The sequence below is a fragment of the Crassostrea angulata genome, chromosome 1 (assembly GCF_025612915.1).
Source record: "Crassostrea angulata isolate pt1a10 chromosome 1, ASM2561291v2, whole genome shotgun sequence".
In the NCBI taxonomy this organism is placed as follows: Eukaryota; Metazoa; Mollusca; class Bivalvia; order Ostreida; family Ostreidae; genus Magallana; species Magallana angulata.
Genome location: NC_069111.1, coordinates 38,198,234 through 38,222,843, shown reverse-complemented (window position 1 = coordinate 38,222,843; position 24,610 = coordinate 38,198,234). Strand labels below are relative to the sequence as shown.

Sequence of the window (24,610 nt, the reverse complement as noted above, 5' to 3'; positions counted from 1 at the left end):
TTTGTTTTACCGACAGTGCCAACAGTTCTGTGTCTGCGAGTCCAGCCGTAAACAGAAAGCAGGGGTCTCCAGAGAAAGCTGTGAAACATGCACACCAAAACAACAGTGGTCTAGGTAAATAACTTTATAATGTTGAATCATTACAATTCATGGTGGCTCAAATTTTCTCTTCTGTTTCCTCAGTTTACCCTACTCACAAGTTGGCAATCCCATTGAACTATTTTAAAACACATTCTGATATGATGCCACGAGTTTCACTTCCCCATCAACCTTAAAAATAATGACAATCCACGTAATTGAGACCCATGAATTGAAATGATTTCACAGTATTTTTTTTAGTTTCAAAATAAGCAGGGTGATAAAATGTTAATTTATCAAATGCAGATCGACCAATTTATCATTTTAAAATTTTTTAAAGTGAAAGCTTAATTGGTATTTATAATTTATTGCAGTTATGAATGATTCAAATGGGGAAGGAAAGGCTGAATATTCCGATGACTTTGATTCTTCAGATGATGATGGTAAGATTGAATGGATCAATTACTTACATGTACATCACTTACTTGTAGTGAGCGAGAGTTAAATAGCTTGAAACTGAAGCTATGATGGACTGCGTACATTTATTGCATAGATACAAAAAGCTGAAAAGTTCAAGGAGGCCAATTTGCATGGATCATCTATTATGTTATGATCCTTGCAAACAGTTTTTCTTGCTAACACAGTAGCTTATCAAATAAATCCAATAGATACAGAATTTACAAGAGTATAAACTTAGTTGTGCAGTTTATGATTTTTAATTACCAGTACAAAGTTGTTTTGGAAAGAAAGCGAAATTGTATTGTAGCAACATAGTGACTATGAGGTTAAATTTTGTTGCTATTAAATTAATTTCTTATAATACATGTATGAACAGATTAGCATAAGATGTAATAGAAAATATACTCTGGTTTGTCGCAAATAATGGTATTCTGTTCCCATCATGCAGAGATTCCTGACAATTGTGAGAAGGCAGCAGACAGCTCAGATGCAGAGTATGATGATGACTTTGAGGAGTATGACTCCAGTGAAGTGAGTAAAGGAACTTTGTACTTACCGTATATTCTATTTTTAAAAAAAAAATTGAAATACAATATCTTTATCTATATTATTGAATTCACTTTAATTTTTATGCAAATAAAATTTTGAAAAGTTTCTTTAGTGAAATTTGGTTTAGAAGTTCAAAAAGATATTGAATTTGACATTTGTTGGCAAGATTTCATTTTTATTTTGCAGGATCTAGATGATATTGTCAATCAAGCACGTGAAGCTCAAGAACTAGAACCAGTGGATGTATTCTTTGCTGATGACAAAATCTTACAGAAGCAGTTTCGTCAAACAGCCATCTTTAACAGGTACTTGTATAACTTTTTTTATGATCTGCATCTAATTAGTGTGTACAAATGTAATAGAATTAGAGAAATACATCTACTTTGTACTTACTTACATGTATATTTTACTCTGTAGTATTATTTCTAACACATCATTCCATGCTGTTTGTAGCTATGCTGATCTCCCCAGATATAGTTGTTAGTCACCGTTTTTAAAATGCTGTACCATTATTGACAAGAACATTGCTGTTTACTTTCCAGACAATGTGTAGAAAATTTCGGTGCTAAGAATTTGAAAGAAGTTGACTGGATGATACAGAATGGGACCATCACCGAAGATGATTTAAAGTAAGCCATTCCCTTGCCTTCCAACAAAACAAAAACATAATGTCCTTCACAGAAATACATGTACATATGATTTGTGCCTGAGTTAAACGTGTACACGTTCTCTTTCAGACTCCATGTTCGTCACTCTATTGGCGAGGAGGCCGCAGAGATCTGCCATTTTGACATAGATGAACTTCCCAATGGATGAGGAGTGGCTGTATATAGATTCTAAATATATCTATATATGTTGCTGTGTACTTAGGTCTACTGCAAACTGTGATATGTCCAGTCCCCCAGATAACCACTGTTTGCTTTTGCAGTGATGAATGGGTTGGAAATAATCCTGTAAATATGTAAAAGATAGGTATATGAAAAATAATACATGCCATTTAAAAGCTGTGTTTTTTTAAGAGATGCTTTTAAAGTGAATAATTTTGTTTTACTCTGGTATATTGAAGAACAATTTTTTCAAAATGAGCAGTTGGTTTTTTTTGGTCAGATATAAAAAGTGTCAAATTTGACCTAAGATCAGTTTGTCTGTTGGTTATAAAATATTTGAAGTGCTGTATATTTTATTGCTTTATAGAAAATCATAAAACACCATTAAGTTCATATTTAGAGATATTCATAAGATTTTTTGTTGTGGATTTGTTGTCTATGAAAAAAGTTTAATAATATATTTTTATGCTTTGTATATTTTTAATGTTTATATATCAACCATTAAATGTTATGATAAAATATGGTTTTGATATATGATATTCCTTATTTAACACACATTGTTGTTGTAATCTGTTCTCATGGAATTGCAATGGGAATTTTATATAACATATGCGCGTATTTTTCAAACAAGTTGGATTATAAAACATCTTTTAAAAAAACTCGTAGATTGAGTTTATGTTGAGTAGTATTGCTTTGAAATTTGAAGAACGCATTCCACTTTAAACTGCAATCTTTTCTACAATCTTGTGATTAGAGATGCAGGCAGTGTTATTTAGTTGCAAAGTGGAAGACTTGGTTAACTATGTGATACCTGTGCAGTCCGATAAATAGCCCTAAGAACAGCGAATTTTATCACCCCCATAGAGCTACTGATGGTAATTGTGTATTGCAGTGAATTAACAATGAGAAGCTTCGAGATTCTGGTCCATAATTACTGTCAAACACTGTGACAGTTTTTGTTGGTTTACAAACTAACAATTATGTCAAAGTACCTGGAAGGGTTGACAGAATAAGAATTATCATACATAAAAAGCTAGGCATTGCTATTGTCTAAATTCAGAGTGCAAACAACATGGTATTCAATACACACACTGGTCTGGTTGATTTAAATATCCCAGGTTTTTCGGAAGAGCAGGTGCCCATTATATTATGCATTGTCGACCCGTCTTCTCTCGCTATTAAACGGCTACTCTCCTCGTGCAGGCTACCCCCGGAGTCTATATAATACTCGGACCGTTTTCTCCGCAGGGTTGATGTTAGATAGCTCAGATGGACAAGACTTACACTTATTTATATGAGAATTTCTGGACAAACGTCGCCAAGAATTATTAACCAGCTGAAAAAAAAATTTGAGGAGTTGTCAGTCTATGCAATAATGTACAATCATACCTACTGGGATTAGTGTGTGAATAGTGAGATCACTTTGGACATGTAATGTACATGTAACCTTTATGATGTAAGTAAACAAAGTAATGTTATATACACCTGTATGAAATAGATTTAGCGCCAATTTTTGCGCCACTTTCTATACTATTATTTTCTGTGCTAGAACTTCAGTTGACAGGAATTTGAATTATCAAGTTAATGTGGACAAACTTTTCGCGTATATTAATTTTTAAAGAATTTATACTGTAGTTCTGTAACAACTAACTTTTCTATCATAATAAAACAAACAAGCAAAACACAATGAAGTATGCAATTGGCAGTTATGATTGTTAGTATGTACTTTGATTTTGATAGCTGTGTTCACGATAGAGATTTAAATGTCAATAACAATTGAACAAGAATATCTTCCACTCTCTGGTTTTTTTAAATCTACAAATGGTACTGATTTTTTAGAAACATTTTATAGATATGATCGGCGTCAAATCTAAGTTAAGAGGTTAAAACCCTTGTTGGAATCACAGGGCTCTGGATAGATAAAACCCACATCTGTGGGTAAAGAGTCGATGACCGGCGGGTGGGCACTGGGGGACAAGGTCCTAATAATGAGACCCGACAGAATCCAACAAAGACAGGACAAAGGAAATTGTCCAATTAGAGGTCATTTTACAGATACGCTAGCTATTGTTACATATTAGATTTAAAAAAAAAAAAGACCTCGATAGAATGACAAATGAAGATTGAAGAAATAGAGAGGTGGGGGGGGGGGGGGGTAATAAGATTTTTAACAATATATGCATGCTTATCAAAGATCGAAACACAAATAATATATAAAGGTGATAATATCAGACGGCTTGCCTACCACACATCAAATTAATTTATGCATGAATGTTAATGAATGAACTGAAAGTGTATTTTGAAAGTTTAATGAACCACGATGATACGATCATGTGCACCTTCAGAAAGATAAACCAAATATCTAACAATATTTTGAGGAATGTTTTTTAAGCATACTGTTACATAAATATTTCAAGACCCTGATCCTAACAATAAACAATGTACTCGGTATCTTGGTTAGCGGTATACTATGATAACCGGTTATGTGCTAAACCAGCCGGTGTAACGAAGAATTTTGACCCGGGTTGAAAATTGACCCGGGGGTATATTTTCAACGTTGAATATTGAGACCAAAGGTGTTGAATAAAGACCCTAATCTGTTGAAAATTGACCCGCATCGTGGAATTTTGATCATGAAACCGGTTCAAAATTCAACAGCAAAGAATCACAAATTAACAAATCAATATTTACAACTAGAGTCTATTTGATTAAAAATTATCAGTTTTTACGTATTTATTCTTTAGATTTACATGTTTATTTATGGTTCAAGGGGGGGGGGGGGGGATCATTATTTGAATTAACGAATCATTTCTTTAAATATGTAATAACTATTTTATTCAAAATGCAATAAACCTTTAGCGTATAATGCTGTTTTGTCTGATATCTATATTTAAAACAATGTTTTTCAGAATATTTGTGTACATGGTTAGACGTTAAACTATTCAATACACTGGTAAAACTCCTTTTCTTTAATAAGCTGGACAAGTGTACAAATATAAATATTTTTTTAAAAATTACAATACGTCATGTTGTTTAATTTGGTTTTACATTCACCCAGTTAATTGAAAATTTGATACTGTTCATTGTAAATTTTTTGGCTGGGTGTAAATACAAAATCTACAGTATGTCGATTTGTGATTTTTGTGTTTGCACTCACTCAGTTTGTTGAAACTGTGATTATCTGAATTTTTCATTCACATCCATCCAGGCAATAACAGTGTACAGAATGATGAGACGCTAACATGTATTGTTATACCCCTGTAAAACAGTTACTATATAACTCTATACGAAAAAAAGTCCGGCATTTCGACTGTTTGACTGGAACTGTTAGACTGGAACTGCTAAAATCGACTGTTAAAAAAGACTGTTGACCGGTGACGTCACATTCCGCGAAAACGTTTTATTGATTAGAAGGGTATAGCAAAACAGTTGTTGACTGTGTCTCGGGCAACAGGCTTCGGCCTTGGGCAACAGTTTGCGAGCCGGTCCGACAGATCAACTGTTGCCCTCTACCCCAGTCAACAACTGTATACTCTTTCATGAATAATACTGTTTTAACTATATATCTTGATAGCCGATATTATTTTAGTGTTGTATTTTTTCTGTTATGATAGGCACCTACATTATTAATTAAATTTAAACGTTTTTTATTGAAATTTAAATGGATTGGATAACAACATAGTCTATGTAAACCCTTTGAAACATACAAAGCCAAGAAGTGGTGATATGAAATAACCTATGGGCATAGTATATATTATTATTTGTTTACAGAATATTTTTTAATATCGTGTATATAAGACAAGAAATACTTAGATATTAAATAATCATCTGAACATTTACCATATATAATTGTAAGACATAATGTTAAAAAAATTATGTTATTTTATCATCCAAATATACAGTTTGATATAATAGTCTGTCCTCCATTATTATACTTTTTTCTATCTTCATTGTATATTTCTGCTTATTTACTATTTATCTACTATTTATCTATTCATTTATACAATGTACCTCTGACTTTTGAACTGTATATAATAATTGACCTCATATACCATTCATAGTGTGAGCGAAATAAACTGAACTGAACTGGTAGACATGTTCACTCACCAACATTAACAAAACTATCACCTTCAATTATACTTGCAGAGATACAAACCTCAAAAATCAGAACTACTATAATGTATATGAATAATAGTTAATATGAAAAGGTACACTTTTTTAGTTGATTAAAAACCGCTTCTCTTTGTTGAGTGTATTTTGGATATCCCAAAAAAATCATAATTCCTGCAGATTCAAACCCACAGTATAAACATCGACTCTCATCAATTAACATATCCTTAAATAAGTAAGTTTTTTAAAATTTAGATTACTAGCTTTATTACGTAGTTGACGTAAAATAATATTTTATTTCCTATTGCCCCAAACTGAAGTGTTTGTAAGCTATTGGTATATTTTGTTTTGAAGTTTTGATGGATAAAGTTTATGGAATTTTCGTTTGTGCATGAAAATTATTCCAACATTTACATGAAGACGGAACAAAGCTATTGTAATAAACAGTAGTTTATGTTTATCCCTTCGAGATTGTAAGGTTTTCAAACCAAGTTCACTATGTAAAATGGTGTTTAAGCAATTCAGAGTTTTCCATGATAAGTTGCCCCTCACAACATCACCCCATCCCAATCTAGGTCTGATAAAAGCCGAACTTTATCAAGTGTTTCTCTATCAATTGTATACTTGAGTAATCTCAATCTATTCTTTTTGAATGCCTCTTCATATATAACATTACAACCGTACCCCCCCCCCCCCTGTATATGTAGATGAAAGCCTACTTGTTAAAATTCCTTTATTGTAGTATAATTTAATGATAAACCCGACTAGCCCGTTCCATTCCGAAGAAAACGGGTATCTCCTTAACTTTATTTACATAGTAAACATTGTAATAATAAATGGATATCATATTTTCAGTCTCAAAATTAAATAATCAATCGGACATATCAACCAACAATAAATCAGCCATGTCTGCATATGTATCAGACTGAATGCAAATTTTAAAACTGAAACTTTCACAGATGTTCATGATTGTACATTTAAACCGTGTAGAGTAAGTTCCAGTTCAGATCAAAACTCTGAAGTTAGGGTCAATTCTCAACAGGATCAATTTTCAACGTGTCGAGATCATCAAAGTTTAGTAAAAAAAATTTCACACCGTTGAAAAATGACCCCGGGTATAAATTTCACGATCTTGGTCTCAATTTTCAACGTTGAAAAATGACCCCTCGGGTCAATATTCGACGTTGAAAAATGACCCCGGGTCAATTTTCAACCCGGGTCAATATTCTTCGTTACCGGATCTGTTGCAGAAGTATACTATAGGTGAAAGGAACTTCAAGGTCATCTTATTCACGATTACAAACTATTTCCAAATAACGAGTTCTTGGAATATGGTATTGTGTATTTCAGTCTGTGTTTGTGATTGAGCTAGCATGGAAAGTCCCAGGAGGGGACTGACTTCGTTCAGTTTTCCAGTGCCAACAAACCGGAAACCAGAGGTTAATGGATTTCGGAACAACTTTGCAAGACCGGAACCATATATTCCAAGAAATGTACACGATACATCTAAGACCTCTTCTATGATCGGAAATAAATATGAAGAGACGCTTTCCTTTGAGAAAATTCGTGAAATATGTATTCAAAAGTGAGTTAATTTGCACTGGAATGTACTAGTATTGCATAGAAACTAACATTGATAATATACTTTAGTTGCTCGAATTCTAATCTTTAATTTATCATTAATGTTTCAATTGCTGTCATTTATACAGACGTATTTTGTTCGAGGACCCTGCTTTCCCAGCAGATGATAAATCCTTGTTCTATAGCTACAGACCTAACATTGGACCAATCATCTGGAAAAGACCTTACGTAGGTTTAAATTATCAATCTTATAGTCTTATCTTACATGTGTTTTTATAACTTAGGTTGAAATATTTACATATTATATCTTGTCACTCCAATTCAGACACTGCATCTACCTGTTTTTCTATTTCAGGAAATTGCTGCTCATCCGAAATTCACGGCCGACGGCTTCAGTCGCTTTGACTTATTGCAAGGGAAGCTCGGTAAGTATAATGTTATGCATATGCATTTCAAATGCCAGGTAATTACATTTGCATAGCGAGGGGAACATGTATACCGACTTCCGATTTTTTCGCAGGCAATTGTTGGCTAGTAGCCGCCTTTTCTTGCCTCACTTTGACACCAAAACTGCTCGGAAGATGCATCCCAGAAGACCAAGGCTTCACGCACAAATACGCGGGAATATTTCACTTCCGGTTTTGGAGGTACGGAGAGTGGATTGATGTTGTCATCGACGACCGTCTTCCGACCATTAATGGTAAACTTTTCTGAAACGATGACTTCATAAAGCAATTATAATAACCGTTTGCCTTGGATGAAATTTCATTGACACTAAAACTGCATCCCTCTTTTCCAGGGGAACTAATTTATTTGAGAAGTTCAGATCGGCAAGAATTCTGGCCAGCACTTTTTGAAAAGGCTTACGCAAAGTACGAAACGAGTTTCTACTGTTTTAAGATTAAATGCTAAAAATCCAGTAGCGTTTGTTATGAAAATAATATTGTCTGTTTACAAATTCTTGTCATCTTCAAAAATACTTCGATATTAAATTCGCCCGGAGAAAAATGTTATAAAGAAGCTCTTCTTTATATGAAATTTCTGTGCTATTTGTGTAGGTGCTATGGATCGTACGAGAACACTAGCGGTGGTCTGACTAACTGGGCCCTCCAGGACCTGACGGGTGGCGTCACAGAGAACCACCAGGTGTACGAGAACCCCCGCCTTATACAGCGTCTCCTGGACGTGTCTATGACCAACGCCTCCCTCGTCGGTACCTACATCTCTGTGAGAACCTATACATTAAAACGTGGTTATAGCGAATACGCTTATAATGAATTTACGCTTAAAACGAAGTTATTTTCATTCCCCGTGACTTTATTGCATGTTGTAAACTTGACGGGTATAACGAATTATGTTTATAACGAAGTAAAATTGCCCGTCTCTGGTACTTCGTTATAAACATGTTTTACTGTAGATGCTTTCTACACTCTGTTTTTGACGAGATGGACGTAAATTAACGACCTTTTACATTCTGAAATGGTATATACTAGTATCTATGAATTACATTAAAATTTTGTTTTAATGCAGACTAATATGACACAAGGACAGAGGAGGAGATTGTCAAACGGGTTGGTGACTGGGCATGCGTACAGTGTTACCGGATATGCCCAGGTAAATGGTCACCTTAATATGTTAAAAACATCAAATGACAAATGAATTCTATTTTGCTACTCACTGTTTTCACAGTGGTTTCGAACATCAAACTTTCTCCATTGAGACTCAAATTGCATTTCTGGATTAAGTAAAAAATTTATTTTTTCATGCTCTGGTTCGCGACGACAAATATTTGCGATCGGGTGTCCTGGCAAACGTATTTTCTCTCACATTGTTTAGGTTTAAACGTTGAATTTCGGCATAATATATTTCATTCAAGGATAGAATCATAATTGATTTTAGGGATTGTATCACTATATATATTTTGGTTACATTGAGGTCACAATTATTGTTAAAAATTTTTGTAGAATTTTTTATGTCCTAATTGAAATACTTCATAACAGATCTTCACACATTTTATTTTTTTTCTTCAGATTCCTGTTAAAAATGGAATGATCATATTAATTCGACTAAGAAATCCCTGGGGTCATTTTGAGTGGAACGGAGCTTGGAGCGACGGGTGATTATACTTGTTATATAGCGAACGCACTTAACTATCGTGTTCATATTTTGATTAAGACAGGTAATATACATCGTTACGAATGTTAAATATGGTGTGGTTTACTTTGAAGGTCCCCCCATTGGGAAGCTTTGAGCGAGGACCTCCGTAAACGACTGAGACCAGACAAGGCTGATGACGGCGAATTCTGGTCAGCTCAATCTTACTGCAAAATCAATTGAGTCATGCCAAAAAAAAACTTTCACAATAAATTTAAAATGAAATGCAATTACAAAAATTACATTAATTTGATTGTTATTTGCGCAAATATCAATAGCTTGATTTTATTTTAAATCTTCTTGTGTATTATAGCCTAATTAGAGTTACTGCTCTTGCATTCTATATTGCATGGATTCTTGAATCACGTAATATAATTGTCTTGTGTTCAATTATCCCCCCCCCCCAAAAAAAAAGAATGTTACTATTTTTACACGGGCATCTGTTATTTTACCATAAAACCAATAGACATACATTTATGTGTCATCTTTTTCAACAACGTCCTTTGAAAATCAATTTTAACACTTAGTCTTTGTTATCAATTTAACAGACATTTGATCTATCTTATTCCCCAATGTTCTTTAAACAAAGTAATTAATTTAATCCGTACTCACAAATAATGTGCAAGTATTTGCAGCTGTTAATGTTAAAATCTATGCCTTTTTCCGACTCAGTTGTTGGAGTGCAGGAAAATTGCTTTTCAACCAAAAAATACTTCCAAAGGCTGTTGATTAAAAATTTCAAGAGTATAAAAGGCTTTTTTGTCAGTCGATCGGAAAGGAACACAAAACAGTTTGTTTGAAGGTGAACTTTAATATACACGTATATTAATTGAATTTACGTATGGTTTAATTCCAGGATGTCCTTTGTCGATTTCTCCAACATTTTCACTATGCTGGAGGTGTGTCACCTGAGTCCGGAATGTTGGAAATGTGAGCCGTCCATTCACCACCGGAAGTCGTGGGCGGCCGCCGTGGGGCACCGGGAATGGCGGAGGGGGTACAACGCGGGAGGGGCAGCCTCTTCACGTGAGTCAAAGCACTAACCATACATTTAGGGTTGTCGCCTACAGTCTAAATTAACCATACAGCCAGGGTTTTCTCCAAAAGTCAGAGCATTAATCATACAGCTAGAGTTGTATCCAAAAGTCAGAGCATTAATCATACAGCTAGAGTTGTATCCAACAGTCAGAGCGTTAATCATACAGCTAGAGTTGTATCCAAAAGTCAGAGCATTAATCATACAGCTAGAGTTGTATCCAAAAGTCACAGCGTTAATCATACAGTTAGAGTTGTATCCAAAAGTCAGAGCGTTAATCATACAGCTTGAGTTGTATCCAAAAGTCAGAGCGTTAATCATACAGTTAGAGTTGTATCCAAAAGTCAGAGCGTTAATCATACAGTTAGAGTTGTATCCAAAAGTCAGAGCGTTAATCATACAGTTAGAGTTGTATCCAAAAGTCAGAGCATTAATCATACAGCTAGAGTTGTATCCAAAAGTCAGAGCATTAATCATACAGCTAGAGTTGTATCCAAAAGTCAGAGCATTAATCATACAGCTAGAGTTGTATCCAAAAGTCAGAGCATTAATCATACAGCTAGAGTTGTATCCAAAAGTCACAGCGTTAATCATACAGTTAGAGTTGTATCCAACAGTCAGAGCGTTAATCATACAGCTAGAGTTGTATCCAAAAGTCAGAGCATTAATCATACAGCTAGAGTTGTATCCAAAAGTCAGAGCGTTAATCATACAGTTAGAGTTGTATCCAAAAGTCAGAGCGTTAATCATACAGTTAGAGTTGTATCCAAAAGTCAGAGCGTTAATCATACAGTTAAAGTTGTATCCAAAAGTCAGAGCGTTAATCATACAGTTAGAGTTGTATCCAAAAGTCAGAGCGTTAATCATACAGTTAGAGTTGTATCCAAAAGTCAGAGCGTTAATCATACAGTTAGAGTTGTATCCAAAAGTCAGAGCGTTAATCATACAGTTAGAGTTGTATCCAAAAGTCAGAGCGTTAATCATACAGCTAGAGTTGTATCCAACAGTCAGAGCGTTAACGTTAACCATACAGCTAGCCTGAGGGTTGTCTCTTAAAGTAAAAAAACTAACCTCACTTCTAGGGTTGTCTTCAAAAGACTTTGACTATTTAAAAGCCGTTGCCTGAAAAACAAAAAGCATCATCCCTACTCATAAGAAAATACTAAATACTGCGAAATCATATTAAATGTACTCATGGAAGTCAAATGATTTTTGCTTTTTAGTTTGTTTAATAATTCTTCGATTTTTCCCTCTGGAATAAAATACTTCTCAGGAATTAAGATTATACATGTATCAATACTACATTATGATAAATATGTAAAGACAGTATTTATTTCAGTGCAATTTCTCTGTGTCTTTCGGTTTTCAGCTCTATTGTGGCACAACAACCAGTTTTATCTGGAGGTGCCGTCTCCTTGCTGTGTCGTCATAGCTCTGATGCAGAAGTACCGCCTATGTGGCGACAACAGGCGGTTTCTGTCCTGTGGCTGTCTGATTTATCAGGTAAGGCGAACTGTACACGACCATAACATAATCAGGGTTGTCTCTGAGACCCGGGGGGGGGGGGGATATGATGCCTTAATTACCCGGCTATTATTGCATTTTAAATGCAATGTAGCTATATAAGCAAGACCCCATGACCCCCTTCTAATTTTTCATTTCTTCCTTCTATTTCAATTTTTAGAGACAACCCTGATGTAACATTATATATACATATATTATATAAACATAATTTTTTATATTATTATAATAGTTTTCCGGTTATACAGTTTTTCCCAAGACACTGAGCCAAAGATTTATATAAAAAAAAATTCAGTTAAATGTTTTGTCGTGTCTTATATTTGTTTGGCTCATTTTCTGTTGACAACTACAAAATTGGTATCTGTACAAAAGTTTTTCGAAATGCCTAGTGGTTTGAAATGTTTAAAATTATTGTATTTATGAAGGTTATGTTTTTAAAAATTAGTTACTTTTGTTTTAATAGGTTACCCCCGGACAGTCCTCAAGATTGACCGCAAAGTTTTTCAACAGTAACAAACTGTATGCCACTACAGGGTTTAAGACGGAAAGAGAGAACGTGGGATTCTTCAAACTTCCCGCCGGATCTTACGTCATTCTTCCGGTGACGAGCTACCCTAATGTAGAGGGAAAATACCTTATAAGAATATTTACTTCTGGCAAATGTAGAATGCGGTAGGTCACTTGAAAGTTATAAACTATAAAAAAAAATATTGATTTTATTTTCCATAGATGTCACTTTTATAAGATGACTTCGTAAGGCTGGCATGTTATGATATCGATAGGAGAAATTTTGTGCAGGTTAATGTAGCTGTGTGTTGTATGTGCAAAAATAGGTAAAGAGAAAAAAAGGTGTGTATTTGTTTGCAAAGAGAGCTGTGGGTTTGTTATTGCGATGTCACAAGTCTGACAAAGCTAAGGAAGGCAGACTTTCCTGTACGGTATAGATAAAATGGCAATGTGTAGGCGGTAATGTATGCAAACTGCGCAACACAGGTGTTTCATGGGTTGAGTAAACTCCTCAAAACATTCACAACAAAACATTACAAATCAAGAAAAAGAAAAACGAACCCAAACTTGTTATTCTTGTCGTTTGTCATTAATCAAATCAGAACCATTTATCTTTTGATAGATATGAATAAGTAAATAGTAAAAGTTGTATAATTATAATGTTGACTTTTTTTCTACCAACGAGCTTGTGTTATTCTCGGTAACGTTTTATTTGCGTTTTTCTTGATGTAAAAGTTAAAAGTGTTAAATATTGATGACCATTTTAAGACTTTTCTAACCTACTACATAAAACGCAGTGTATATAGCTGAATATGGGAAAATAGACATTGAAAGCCAGTTGAAAGCGAATTACTTGTATCTTTACAAATAATTAGTTAATTCATTAATAAGCTGGAAAATTCATATCTAAATGGTAAAGGGGCAAAAGTTTGACCATACAGCCTTTTTATTTATCGTAAATGACATACTAGTATTAATTTTATTTTGGAATTAGGATTTACTTAAAGAATTAACGATCCAGTCATTGTAAATTGCCCTTTAATCAATCTGTTACTAAATATAGTATATTTAACAATTGAAGTGTTTGCCATTGAAAACACTTAATAAAAGAATAGCGGATATTGTTTGCATCCAACATGTACATGTTACATAGTATAGTTCCTTATTAAACTCCCTAACAACTGATCGGTAAAAAAAAAAAATAAGAACATATACATGTACATTCAAGTTGCTTTTAAGTAATAAAAATAAATCACAGTTAATTTCCTTGTTCAAATTAATTTTATATGTACGCTTTTCTTGTGCTTTACTATTTTGTAGTATAAATGACAATAAATGAAAATAAATAAATTTTGTTATACATGTTGTATACATATTTGTGTTCTAGAGAGCTGGATGACGAAGATACGATGTTGTATATACCGGTAAGTTACATGTGCCATATGTCTCATTCAAGTAAATCTACACAGGTTTAGCAAGTACTAGTGTTGGAAGCTGCCATCATCGACAGCTTGAACAATTGATGTTTGATATCTGGGTAAACTATTTTTGACACAAAGCAGTTAACTAATATTCATTTGTACCTTGAATAAATACACCGGATGAGCATTTTTTTTAATGATCAATAATTTAGCATTAAAAGATTTTATATTTGCAGTTCATTTAGCTTGCACACGTACATGTAGATATGTACATGAACGAGTAAAAGTTTCATGATAAGACACTAAACAAACCTCATTTGGTTTCATCGTTCTCTCTCTCTCTCTCTCTCTCTCTATTGATTTTTTTTTTGCAGCCACAAGAGAAGTTTGTTGACTTAGATGCCAGATACACGCTGCATAAACGGTTCTGTGCTCTTACAAAACAGGTAAACATATAATTATAGTAAGAATGGAAATCTACAGTTCATTGAATTAACATCGAAACAATTTGGATATTTTTCTGAACAAAAGCGTTATGCAAGTTTATGCATATCAGATATGTGTCAAATACAAAAACTGAATTTATTTTAAGAAGACTGATGCAATTATATATTTATAAATTTGTAATGCATTCACAGGGGCTGAGCCCGTTTAATTATGGGTACAAAGAGCAATACATTACAAAATGTTAAAGTGGACTTCTCGCTCATATGTTTGTACTTTAGCAAGTATTGTGTTTCATTCTTTTCTCGGTGTTTTCATTTTAGACGAATCGGTTGGATGCTGTGGGACTTCAAAAGCTTTTACAGTCGCGCATGCGCTCCCAGTCCTACTCTTGTTGCTTTCAGGAAACTACCAGTAAGATGTCAAAAGAAGCCAAATTAAATCGATATGAAACCCATTATCCTTAACTTGAGTAGCGATGTTCAATCAATTTTTCATTCATATGATTTCTGTCTTTAGGGCGCACAATCACTGATTTTGCTGGGAAATGGCTTGGGATCTGTTAATGAGACCACTTTTTGTTGCAAAAGGTTTCTAAAATCAGAAGTCATTTTCAGTACAAAAGGATTTCCGAAAGCAAATGATAAAAATTAAAATCGGCATTGAACAGATTTTTACATTTTTTTGTAAACAATATCAAAGAACAGTGAACAAAACATTAACTTCCATATTGATCGAACTTGGAGACCTTATTTCAATAAAAGTAGGCCAAGGAATCTTACTTTTCCTTTGTATGATATCGTGTTTGCTTTCAAAATAGAATCAAATTGATCATGAAATATTCATTGACGACTGCACTTTGAAAAATTTGCAATTGGATGCTTTTAAAGAAATCGATCATCATTGTAGAAATACATGTATATATATTAAGAATTTCCGATTGTTTTTCTTATCCTTTTTTGAGGATCACTCCACATAGTATAAATATGGATTATTAATTCCATTTAATCATAGATTTCCAATTTAAACCAATCCAACTGACTCTGGAGGCTTGCAAAGCGGCAATTTCAATAACAAACGTATCCTTTTTAATGGAAGATTTTACCAAAGAGACAGAGTTTAAGTAAGAGAACAACAACAAAACTGAAATACGCAACACCTCTTTCAGTACTGTAGATTTCAGGCATCTACAGGTGTTTTAGACGAAGATTTTTTGTATTATCGATTTTGCGACGATGTTATGAAAAATACATGCATTTATTTTCGTTCTTGTATTAAAGACTCTACGCCACTGATAGATTTCTTTTAGTCGCGAATGTGTGAACGCTTTATGTGTGATGTAATATTGTTTTCATCTCTTGCAAATTTTAAACTAAAACGCAAGTTAAACTATTATTTTAGTTTACAAATGTATATATTTTACATTTACTGATAGATTTCATATATCGAGCCCAATATCGTATCGTACGTTTTGGCAAATTTTTAACTTATTATTTGATTTTTCCTAAATGTTAGAAACTGTAAAATGTTCTGGAGAGGAATTTAAATCAATAGATGATCAATCATTCTGTCTCGAACATTTCCCTAAAAGAACTATTTGTTTATAGTGATACTGGTTTTCTTATGCACTCTTCTTTAGTAAAAACAATTGTACTGTTTACAAATTTGAAAGTATCATTTATCCTTAAGATGTTGAAGATCGATTTTAGCGGGAAACTTAACTACGACGAATTCAGCAACTTAATGTGCAAGATCATGATGTGGCAGGTACGAGCATAATTGACGAAATGGCGCCCAGATCATTGATTAAGGGTTTTCCACACACCATCACGAATGTATTTTTTACGACAATACGACGCAGTTTCCAGATTAGAATTTCTTGCGAATTTATTGATATGGATATATATCTTTGACTAACTTTGTATGTTGTTGATAATTAGTCGATTAAACATGAGACTACAGATCCCAAATTTAAATACAGCAGTAACATAAAAGTTTGTTTACACAAGTTGCAATATAACTTTACAGCCAGTGTAGAGGTCCCTCTCAAAGTTCTTTATTTGTGCTGTCTTCCTTTTTGCAACTGTGAAAACAGTAATTTGTTTTCTACATTTATTTTATTTGTCCAAAGTCCTGTTTTGTCATTGAAAATAATGCAGATAGAAGCATGCAACATTGTTAAAACTCAAGCATGGTTTGTTTACAGAATCCATGTGATGGCTGGCTAAGTATATTTGACTCAAATTTAAATAGAGATATTTCACGTTCCTGTCAATATATCTTAATTGCTTTCATTGTTGCAACAAGACTAGTGTGTATTTTTCTTTTATTTCTTTTATTCAACACTTGTTGATATTTGTTGTTTAGAACGTGTTCAACCAGTTTAGTGATGGAAAATTAGAAATGGACACATTCTGCTTGAGAAATGCCCTGAAAACTTTAGGTAAGAATGAGGGTTATCTTATACATGTACATGTACATGTACGCGTGTACAACCTACGTCAATGTGAATTTCGATTTCATACATATGAATATATTAATCGAAAAAAAAAAATATTAATCGAACTTTCGGGACTTTCAACTTTAACCTTAACTGATAATTAATAATTTTTACAAAGTAATTATTCCAAAGAAATGTGAATCAAAAACAAACAAATTTACTTCTTTCGTCTTTTAATTTTCAGGCATCACGGGTAGCAATAAAACGATAGAGGCACTAATTATACGGTTCTCTCTCGGAGAGGCCTTGACCCTGGAGAGGTTCATGAACTGTGTGATCAAGATCGTCACGGGTCACCGTAAGTTGAGCAATGGCGTCCTATTGTTGTTATATTGCTAGTGATTTGTTTGATTACCAGCATCGTTTACTAGGACTATCCCATGAGTAAAACTATAAAATCAATAGAAATCACTGTATAACGGAGATATTGGCGGATGGTCGTTAGATAATGGCTGGAATGAATTTACCCCCCGTTCATTAAACAACCAACCATTGCAAAAGTATGTGACTAGCTCCCATATCTCTCCACATTGCTTTGTACGGAGAAATGTCTGATAAGGAACAAAACGTAATGGAATCGAAACATTAAGCAATGGAATCAGATACTAAATACAAGTAAAAAAGTGTTGTGAACATGCAATATCGCTTGATCTTATAGGGCTAGCCTCGAAGGATTCACTCACTCGCATCTCTTGTGTTGCAGTGGTGGGTTTTTTCTACGTCTATAGGGTTATAGTTTATCTGCAATTTTGGGGGTCTTTTCTGCTATTAATGAATTATCCATCCATCCGTCGGCCACCATCATGTCAGATTGAATCTATTGGTTATGTTTGATGAGTTAATTACTCTGTATCGATTTCTAGAGCTCTACAGACGTCGACTCAAAGAGAGAGCTGCCACCGATTCGCCCTCATTACCGGAGGTAACTAACAATTGTTTTCATATGAATCCTTTCATTTTTCAATCCGGCAATCGATATTGGTTCCGTTTTGTACTTTATTCGGATCATCGTTGCGCGCTTTCGTTCCCGCTTTCTGTATCTGCTTGATGTGTTCCAAATTATTGGAAAATTATAACCGTTGCTTTTTATTGATAATTAAATAAGCTGTGTTCTGAAGCTTAACGTATTCATATCAAATCATGTAACGGGACCATTCTAATCGCCTTTTTCTATTTTAGGTTTTGTGTGCCCATATTTATGCATGAATGAACTCCTGAAAGCAGTTTCAAAATGATCTGCTAAAAGACAATCCTCTCATGGGACAGTTTATTCTGATTTCAAAACCATCGCCCTCATAATGGATGTTTGTAGCTGGAAAAATGATTTTAAAAAGAGGCCCCATTGTCCACATTGCTTCGTAAAATAGCATGTTGTAAAAAGAGAAAAAGCTATTGGGGCTAGATCTACAAGTGTGTATTGAATTATATATTTTTTGCCCGCAATATATTCGTGTATGCCAACCATGTGATGTTTTGTCTTCTTCTTTACCATTTGTCATAAATAACAAATTGTGTCAATACATTTCTAGTTTAATGATTAAAATCCCAAATAATGTTAAAAAAAAGTTTGACTTGTAAATTGTCATCCATCACTTCAGTCAATACCTTAGATAAATTTAAAAACTTGCAATAACATTAAGTACTACACCTGTTAATTTTCGTATTTTAAGAAAAATATCACCACCTTTTAATTAATTATTCAAAGTTGTTTGATTTTTTTTTTATAAATTCTGTCATGATATTGCTGAAAACCGAACTTTCAATTTGTTTTAAAATTTCCTTTTTTTAAATATTTGGAAACATAAAATTGCTCAAAAACTTAGAACAATATTTTTTTGTAGATGATACATAAAAAAGATAAATATCTAGGTAACTAGCAGGTATAAAAAGCAACAACTAACATATGTGCATATACACTAAAATTTCAAATAAATCTAACTAATTTTAAGTAATAGAAAAACTGTTGATAAAAACAACTAAATACAATACTAGTTAATTTACATCAAGTGTACACTTATATTAATAAATCACGATAATCAAAAAATAGTATACATACATTGAAGATGCATATGTGTCACAAACAAAACCTGTGTATGATTTAACAAAATTTTACAACATTCACGAGATTCATTTATATTTTATCTACCATTCACTAACCGAAGACAAAGTATGCATACGGTTTAAAACTTCTTATTTAAAGTTTCACTGGTTGAGAGATCTTGTTCATCGTTTTCGGCGCCTCTGGGATTAAAATCAGGCACTGTGAACTAGAGCGATATTGTAGAACGAGAAAAATTAGACCGGAAGTCAAAAAAACGGAAGTAAGAGTTCTTGCTTCATTCCCATGATACATCGAAGTCTAATCTTTATATTGCACTTTCATTTAGCAATGACATACAGTTAATGATCTTATTCTTGGTTCGTGATTTTTCCCCAATGATGTGAACGTCATGAAACAATTCAGACCATCTGCTACCAATGAAGCACAAGATCGACTGTCAGTCACGTGACTATTTTAATCGTTTACACACATTGTCTAATAATCTCCATGCATACAAATAACATATGTCATTTTAGTAATATTCTTTCTGTTGTCCTGTGTATACAAAGTAGTTACTAATTTCCTGTTATCAATTATGTGATGTAGATAAATTCAGGTGGATTCAATGAAACCTGTTGCCGTGCAGTATCGAGAGGTTTTTTTTTATTTCACATACAGAAATGGAACGTAGGTTAAGGTAGAGCCCACTTGCTTCCAAGCACATAAAAACACATAGCAAAAATCATAAAAGGCACCATTTACAACATCTGACAAATATTGCTGCTGCTTTTGAATGAGTCTTCCTGCCAAATGGTGATCGAGGGTTTTCCCACACCTAATAGAGAATACATATGAATAGGTTTGAACTGAATTATTAATTTCAACACAGCTCTTTCTTTTTTCAAATGAAAACCATGTAATGTAAAACACAATACTACTGTTAATACAATGTAACACAGCTTTTTATTAAAATGAAAAACAATTACTTATATAAGATTAAAATTAAAAACTTTATGATAATGTAAAGGAATATTACCTTAAATTAATGTATTACGGAAAAATGAAAATTGGAATGGTACCATTATTGTAATCAATAGTTACCTTGGTTGTTTTTTTTTTACAAACATACATGTAACTTTACCGTAGTTGTTGTTAATCTACATATTTTACTTTTGCCTTTACCATTTACGCCTGGATGTCCCTGATTGCACAGCACAGCACTATTGAGAAGATCATTCCCAAAATCTACAAACAATCAGAAAGTATTGAAATTCACACAAATATGAGGAATGTTTTTTTAAGTGAAAAATGATAACTGAGAGGTATGATTATATTTTAACTTAAAATTTACAAGTACATATTTCCTATCAAGTCTTACCAAAACCACTGCAATTCCTATTGCTACCCCAGCAACAATGAGAATGTTCTGTTCGAACCAAGCGCTAGCTTTGTCTAAGCAACCCTGTACAAATGGAAAAAAACCCGCAAAACTGAGCATTGCAGCTGTATAATGTATAATATTAAACTTTCTTGATGTATTTCCATGGAAGGAGGGGGGGGGGGGTACTCTTAGTCTTAAGTCTTGCCACAAGTTATTATTTCCTTGATATAAATGAGGACGGCATGTTAACTAGTACATGTACTCTCTCCAAAATACTGAAATACGATATTCAACTAATGTGCATGTATATTATTCAACTTTCTTATTTTATTGATATAAAGAGAGACAGAATTCTAAATCATGAGCATATGGTACCAGTACAATATACAACTCTGTCAAAAATAAGGCAATATTTTCTTTACTCTAGAGCATGCTTCCTTGTTAAATGAGAAAGAGATTTTGGAACATTAACCACTTTAATGTTGAGAATGCATCTTGAAGGCCTCCTTCGTTTAAAGGCCCCCGCACTCTTCAACGATATAAGCAAGGCCGAAGCCCAATAATGAACTTTATCAGTGGAAAAAGTTGGATGAAGTTTAAGATCGTTCTTACATTGTTGATGTTTAACGCAAGGCAAGGTTCTGAGGTGGAGGCATTACACGTGGCAAAATCTTTGTAATCAATTATACCGTTGACCCCACAGCATTGGAACTAGAAAATACATTAAAACTTATATAAATATATATCATTAGTATGTTCATGTATACACAGGTAAACACAAATTACATGTTATATCATCACTTTATCTGTCATCTTCAAAGAAGAATGATGCATGCTTTAATATTGTCATAAATTTCAGCATGATACAGCAATTGTTCAAATGTTCGACAAAAGAACAAACACGCGCTTACAATGTAATGCGTTACAGGTGCTATGTCACGTGAATTTTACATCGTTCTCCGTGAAGCCAAAGCTATACTGTTACTTTCTATTAAAAAGCAGCATATTAGCTCTTCATTAACAATAATTCAGAAATATGATCGATTTTGACAAATGACAATGACAAAAAGTTCCCAATGTAATAGACTACAAAGACTCAAGACATATATCATGAAATTAAAGGGACTTAATTAATTAATCATGATTTGAGCTTAAATTTTTTTTAAAAATTATTTTTTCATTTGTAATGTCTTTAATTATCAACATGAATGTTTTAATGCTTTGTAAAATTTGAAAGTCAAAAATTGAGTTACAAGCAGTTATTTGAAGAGGTAAGAATTCTTTGTTTTGTAAACAAAACTCGAGTCTTGTTATTGTTTACATATGTGTTGTATTGGTATAAGTTTCAATCTTATGTTGCTTTTTGCTGTTGATAATATATTTATGAACTTATTGAATCAGTTTACTCTGTCTGACACAAGCTATTTTGTCAAAAAAGGTAATTACTTTACATTATTTGTAAACAAATATAAGACTAGAGCTTTGTTTACATAACAACAACTTCTTTCCTCTGTATTTCGCTTATATCTTGACTTCTAACATTCAAATTTTGGTGAATCATTCAAAATGGACGTCAAGTAAACCATTTTACACATATTGATAAAATTTTCATCTAATATCGTGTCTACGTCCTTTAAACTCTTTAAATCAAAATGGTAAACGTTGTAGATAAAATGATGCCATCCCTTCCGTCCAAACAATAGCCAAACACTTGCCTGTTCCTGTACGTGGTTAAGAAAGTTCAAACTCTTCGAGTTGGGTTCTTTAGGGTCACATGCTCGCTCAATCTGTTTATCTAATACTTCTTTCACTATTGACCGTACCTGAAGAAGAAAGTTTTATAGCGTGTACAAAAACATTGAAAATGGAATAGCGTTGATGGTATACACTTTGACCACTATATACTCAGAATTATATTTATAGTAAATAAAATCATTATCTGAGTTATTTATGCAGTTTAATTCTTTATACTTACTTCATCTTTCGAAATAACTGCCCAGATTCCAGCCCCAAGTAAGACCGCAAAGATGATGAATAACAGGAAAAAGAACTAAAGAGACAAATAAGACTGCTTTATTATACCAAACTGTAACGACAGCTTTTTTAAGAATACATGTACGCGTGTCACCAAAGTACATCAAGACAAATTGGTTATAGGTCTATTTCGTGTAGTCTGTGAATCTTCGTACCCACATTTATTGGCATTTATTATAATACATAAATAATACTAGTAGGTATAGTTTTTTCGGGGTAAAGGGGTTATAAATTCAAAGCAGGCGCTTGAACTATAAAGTCATCACTGCTCCATGGATCTGAGTTGAAAACTCAATTATGAGGTTGAATAGAGTAATTATTTATTAGTAAAATAAAATTTAAAAAAATCCACGAAAATAAATCCTCACGAAATTATCCATGAATATAAATGACTTTACACTGTACTTAGCCAGGAGTCATAACGAAACGAAAATGACCGAACATTTAAATTTACATGTACTGTAGTAAACTAAAGTTGTTTAAAGGAGCTAATAGAATTAATTTTAATGTGTTCATGTATTTTCAGTTTTCGTTAGAGTGCTTTTACACCCAAGCAAGCAATGCAAATGCCACATTCTGTCACTGTGGTTATAATTAATTAGTTGAGCGAGAGGTAATAAGACGTCGTCCTTTAACTTCTAATATAAAGTATTGGATTTTAATTGTCTGTATAATCATCGGATATTCAGTTTACCAGATGGGAAACTTACACATCCCAGCATACATTGGCTTTCCCTAATTGCGCCACAACATCCTAAGAAGCCGATTATCATTATTAGGCCGCCAATAGCCACAAGGATGTAGGCTCCAGTGTAGATGAAACTCAAACTATCATCGGCATCGGAATACTTTGTGAAGTCATCGCTGACGAGGAGCCAGATCCCGACTCCTAACATAGCACATCCCAGCAGCTGAAGTAGAAATCAAAGTAACATTAGATATCATGCTGACAAGCTTAAACTCATGATTTCATATAAATGTTGGGATTTTTTCAAGTGGTTGATATATAACCAAAAAAATTCCTGTAATTTAACGGTGAAGAGTACGTACTATTTTTATCATGTTGCATTTTTTAATTATGGCTTTATGGTTGTGAATTTGACCCTTACAACTACTTTGCCGCCCCCATCTTCACAAACAATTTACATGTAGTTAAAAGAATGTGCATTATCTAAGGGCCTCAACTTTTTCAACAGTTTCGATAAACCTACATGGCAAAAACCTTTGACTTAATGCAATGGCCCTAGCCTAACCCTGGGTTGGAACAAAGTTTTTCATCTCCTAAATATTTGCGTTTTAATGGCAATCTAAGCACATTGTTTGGTAATGTTTGCGGAGCTGTTGATAGCCTAACAGAACGTTACAATGTGCCTGTCGACCTCTGAATTCCGACAAAATATTGACAGGGCATGCGATCTGTGATGCTTGCTGTTCCATTGCAATAGATAATAAAAGACTGTCGATTACCATTTGAACATTTATCAAGCAACGTGCACAATTTTCGTTTACAGATTACATAATAATGTTGGCAAGGAAAGTGGTGTGTTTACACACCATGGATTATATATGGACTACTTCTATAATCATGACTTTCAAGACTGTGTCATACAACAACTTCCCGGTTTTATACTGCTTTGTACGGTTTTCATCAGAGGTCACATTTAGATACTAGTGCAGTACTTACTTAAGCTTATGACTTCATTGGACTGTTTCAATGCATGTATTAATATTCATATATATTATTTACATTTAAGCTCTAAGTGTTTGTTTGGTGGGTGGCTTTTTTTATTCATAACTATAGACGTATAAAAATGATATACGTACTGTTGTACTAAACCTGCATCCTCACAGGAAGCAAAATTCGTTTCGCAGAATAAGATTAACAATTGTATAATAACATTTTAAAAAAAAAGAAGGTCAATTTGAATTTCATTTTACACACGCTCACCGTTAAAAAAAAGCTGGTG

At 33.5% G+C, this 24,610-nt stretch overlaps 1 protein-coding gene across 1 annotated transcript in view; it reads left to right on the top strand.

The window, feature by feature from the left end:
• LOC128155646 (calpain-9-like) overlaps window positions 1-23,553 on the top strand; it is a 31,708-nt gene extending 8,155 nt beyond the window's left edge. Inside the window, exons 13-37 of the mRNA XM_052817461.1 lie at window positions 17-114; window positions 453-521; window positions 986-1,068; window positions 1,273-1,391; window positions 1,629-1,715; window positions 7,733-7,832; window positions 7,960-8,029; window positions 8,125-8,304; window positions 8,404-8,476; window positions 8,663-8,831; window positions 9,135-9,218; window positions 9,635-9,720; window positions 9,833-9,910; window positions 10,615-10,784; window positions 12,164-12,297; window positions 12,779-12,987; window positions 14,210-14,246; window positions 14,618-14,689; window positions 15,011-15,101; window positions 15,702-15,766; window positions 16,386-16,454; window positions 17,055-17,130; window positions 17,372-17,485; window positions 18,051-18,109; window positions 23,423-23,553. Coding sequence (XP_052673421.1) covers window positions 17-114; window positions 453-521; window positions 986-1,068; window positions 1,273-1,391; window positions 1,629-1,715; window positions 7,733-7,832; window positions 7,960-8,029; window positions 8,125-8,304; window positions 8,404-8,476; window positions 8,663-8,831; window positions 9,135-9,218; window positions 9,635-9,720; window positions 9,833-9,910; window positions 10,615-10,784; window positions 12,164-12,297; window positions 12,779-12,987; window positions 14,210-14,246; window positions 14,618-14,689; window positions 15,011-15,101; window positions 15,702-15,766; window positions 16,386-16,454; window positions 17,055-17,130; window positions 17,372-17,485; window positions 18,051-18,109; window positions 23,423-23,536 — 2,506 coding nt within the window. The 3' untranslated portion in view covers window positions 23,537-23,553. The remainder of the gene's footprint in view (window positions 1-16; window positions 115-452; window positions 522-985; window positions 1,069-1,272; window positions 1,392-1,628; window positions 1,716-7,732; window positions 7,833-7,959; window positions 8,030-8,124; window positions 8,305-8,403; window positions 8,477-8,662; window positions 8,832-9,134; window positions 9,219-9,634; window positions 9,721-9,832; window positions 9,911-10,614; window positions 10,785-12,163; window positions 12,298-12,778; window positions 12,988-14,209; window positions 14,247-14,617; window positions 14,690-15,010; window positions 15,102-15,701; window positions 15,767-16,385; window positions 16,455-17,054; window positions 17,131-17,371; window positions 17,486-18,050; window positions 18,110-23,422) is intronic.
• The last annotated feature ends 1,057 nt before the right edge of the window (window positions 23,554-24,610 follow it).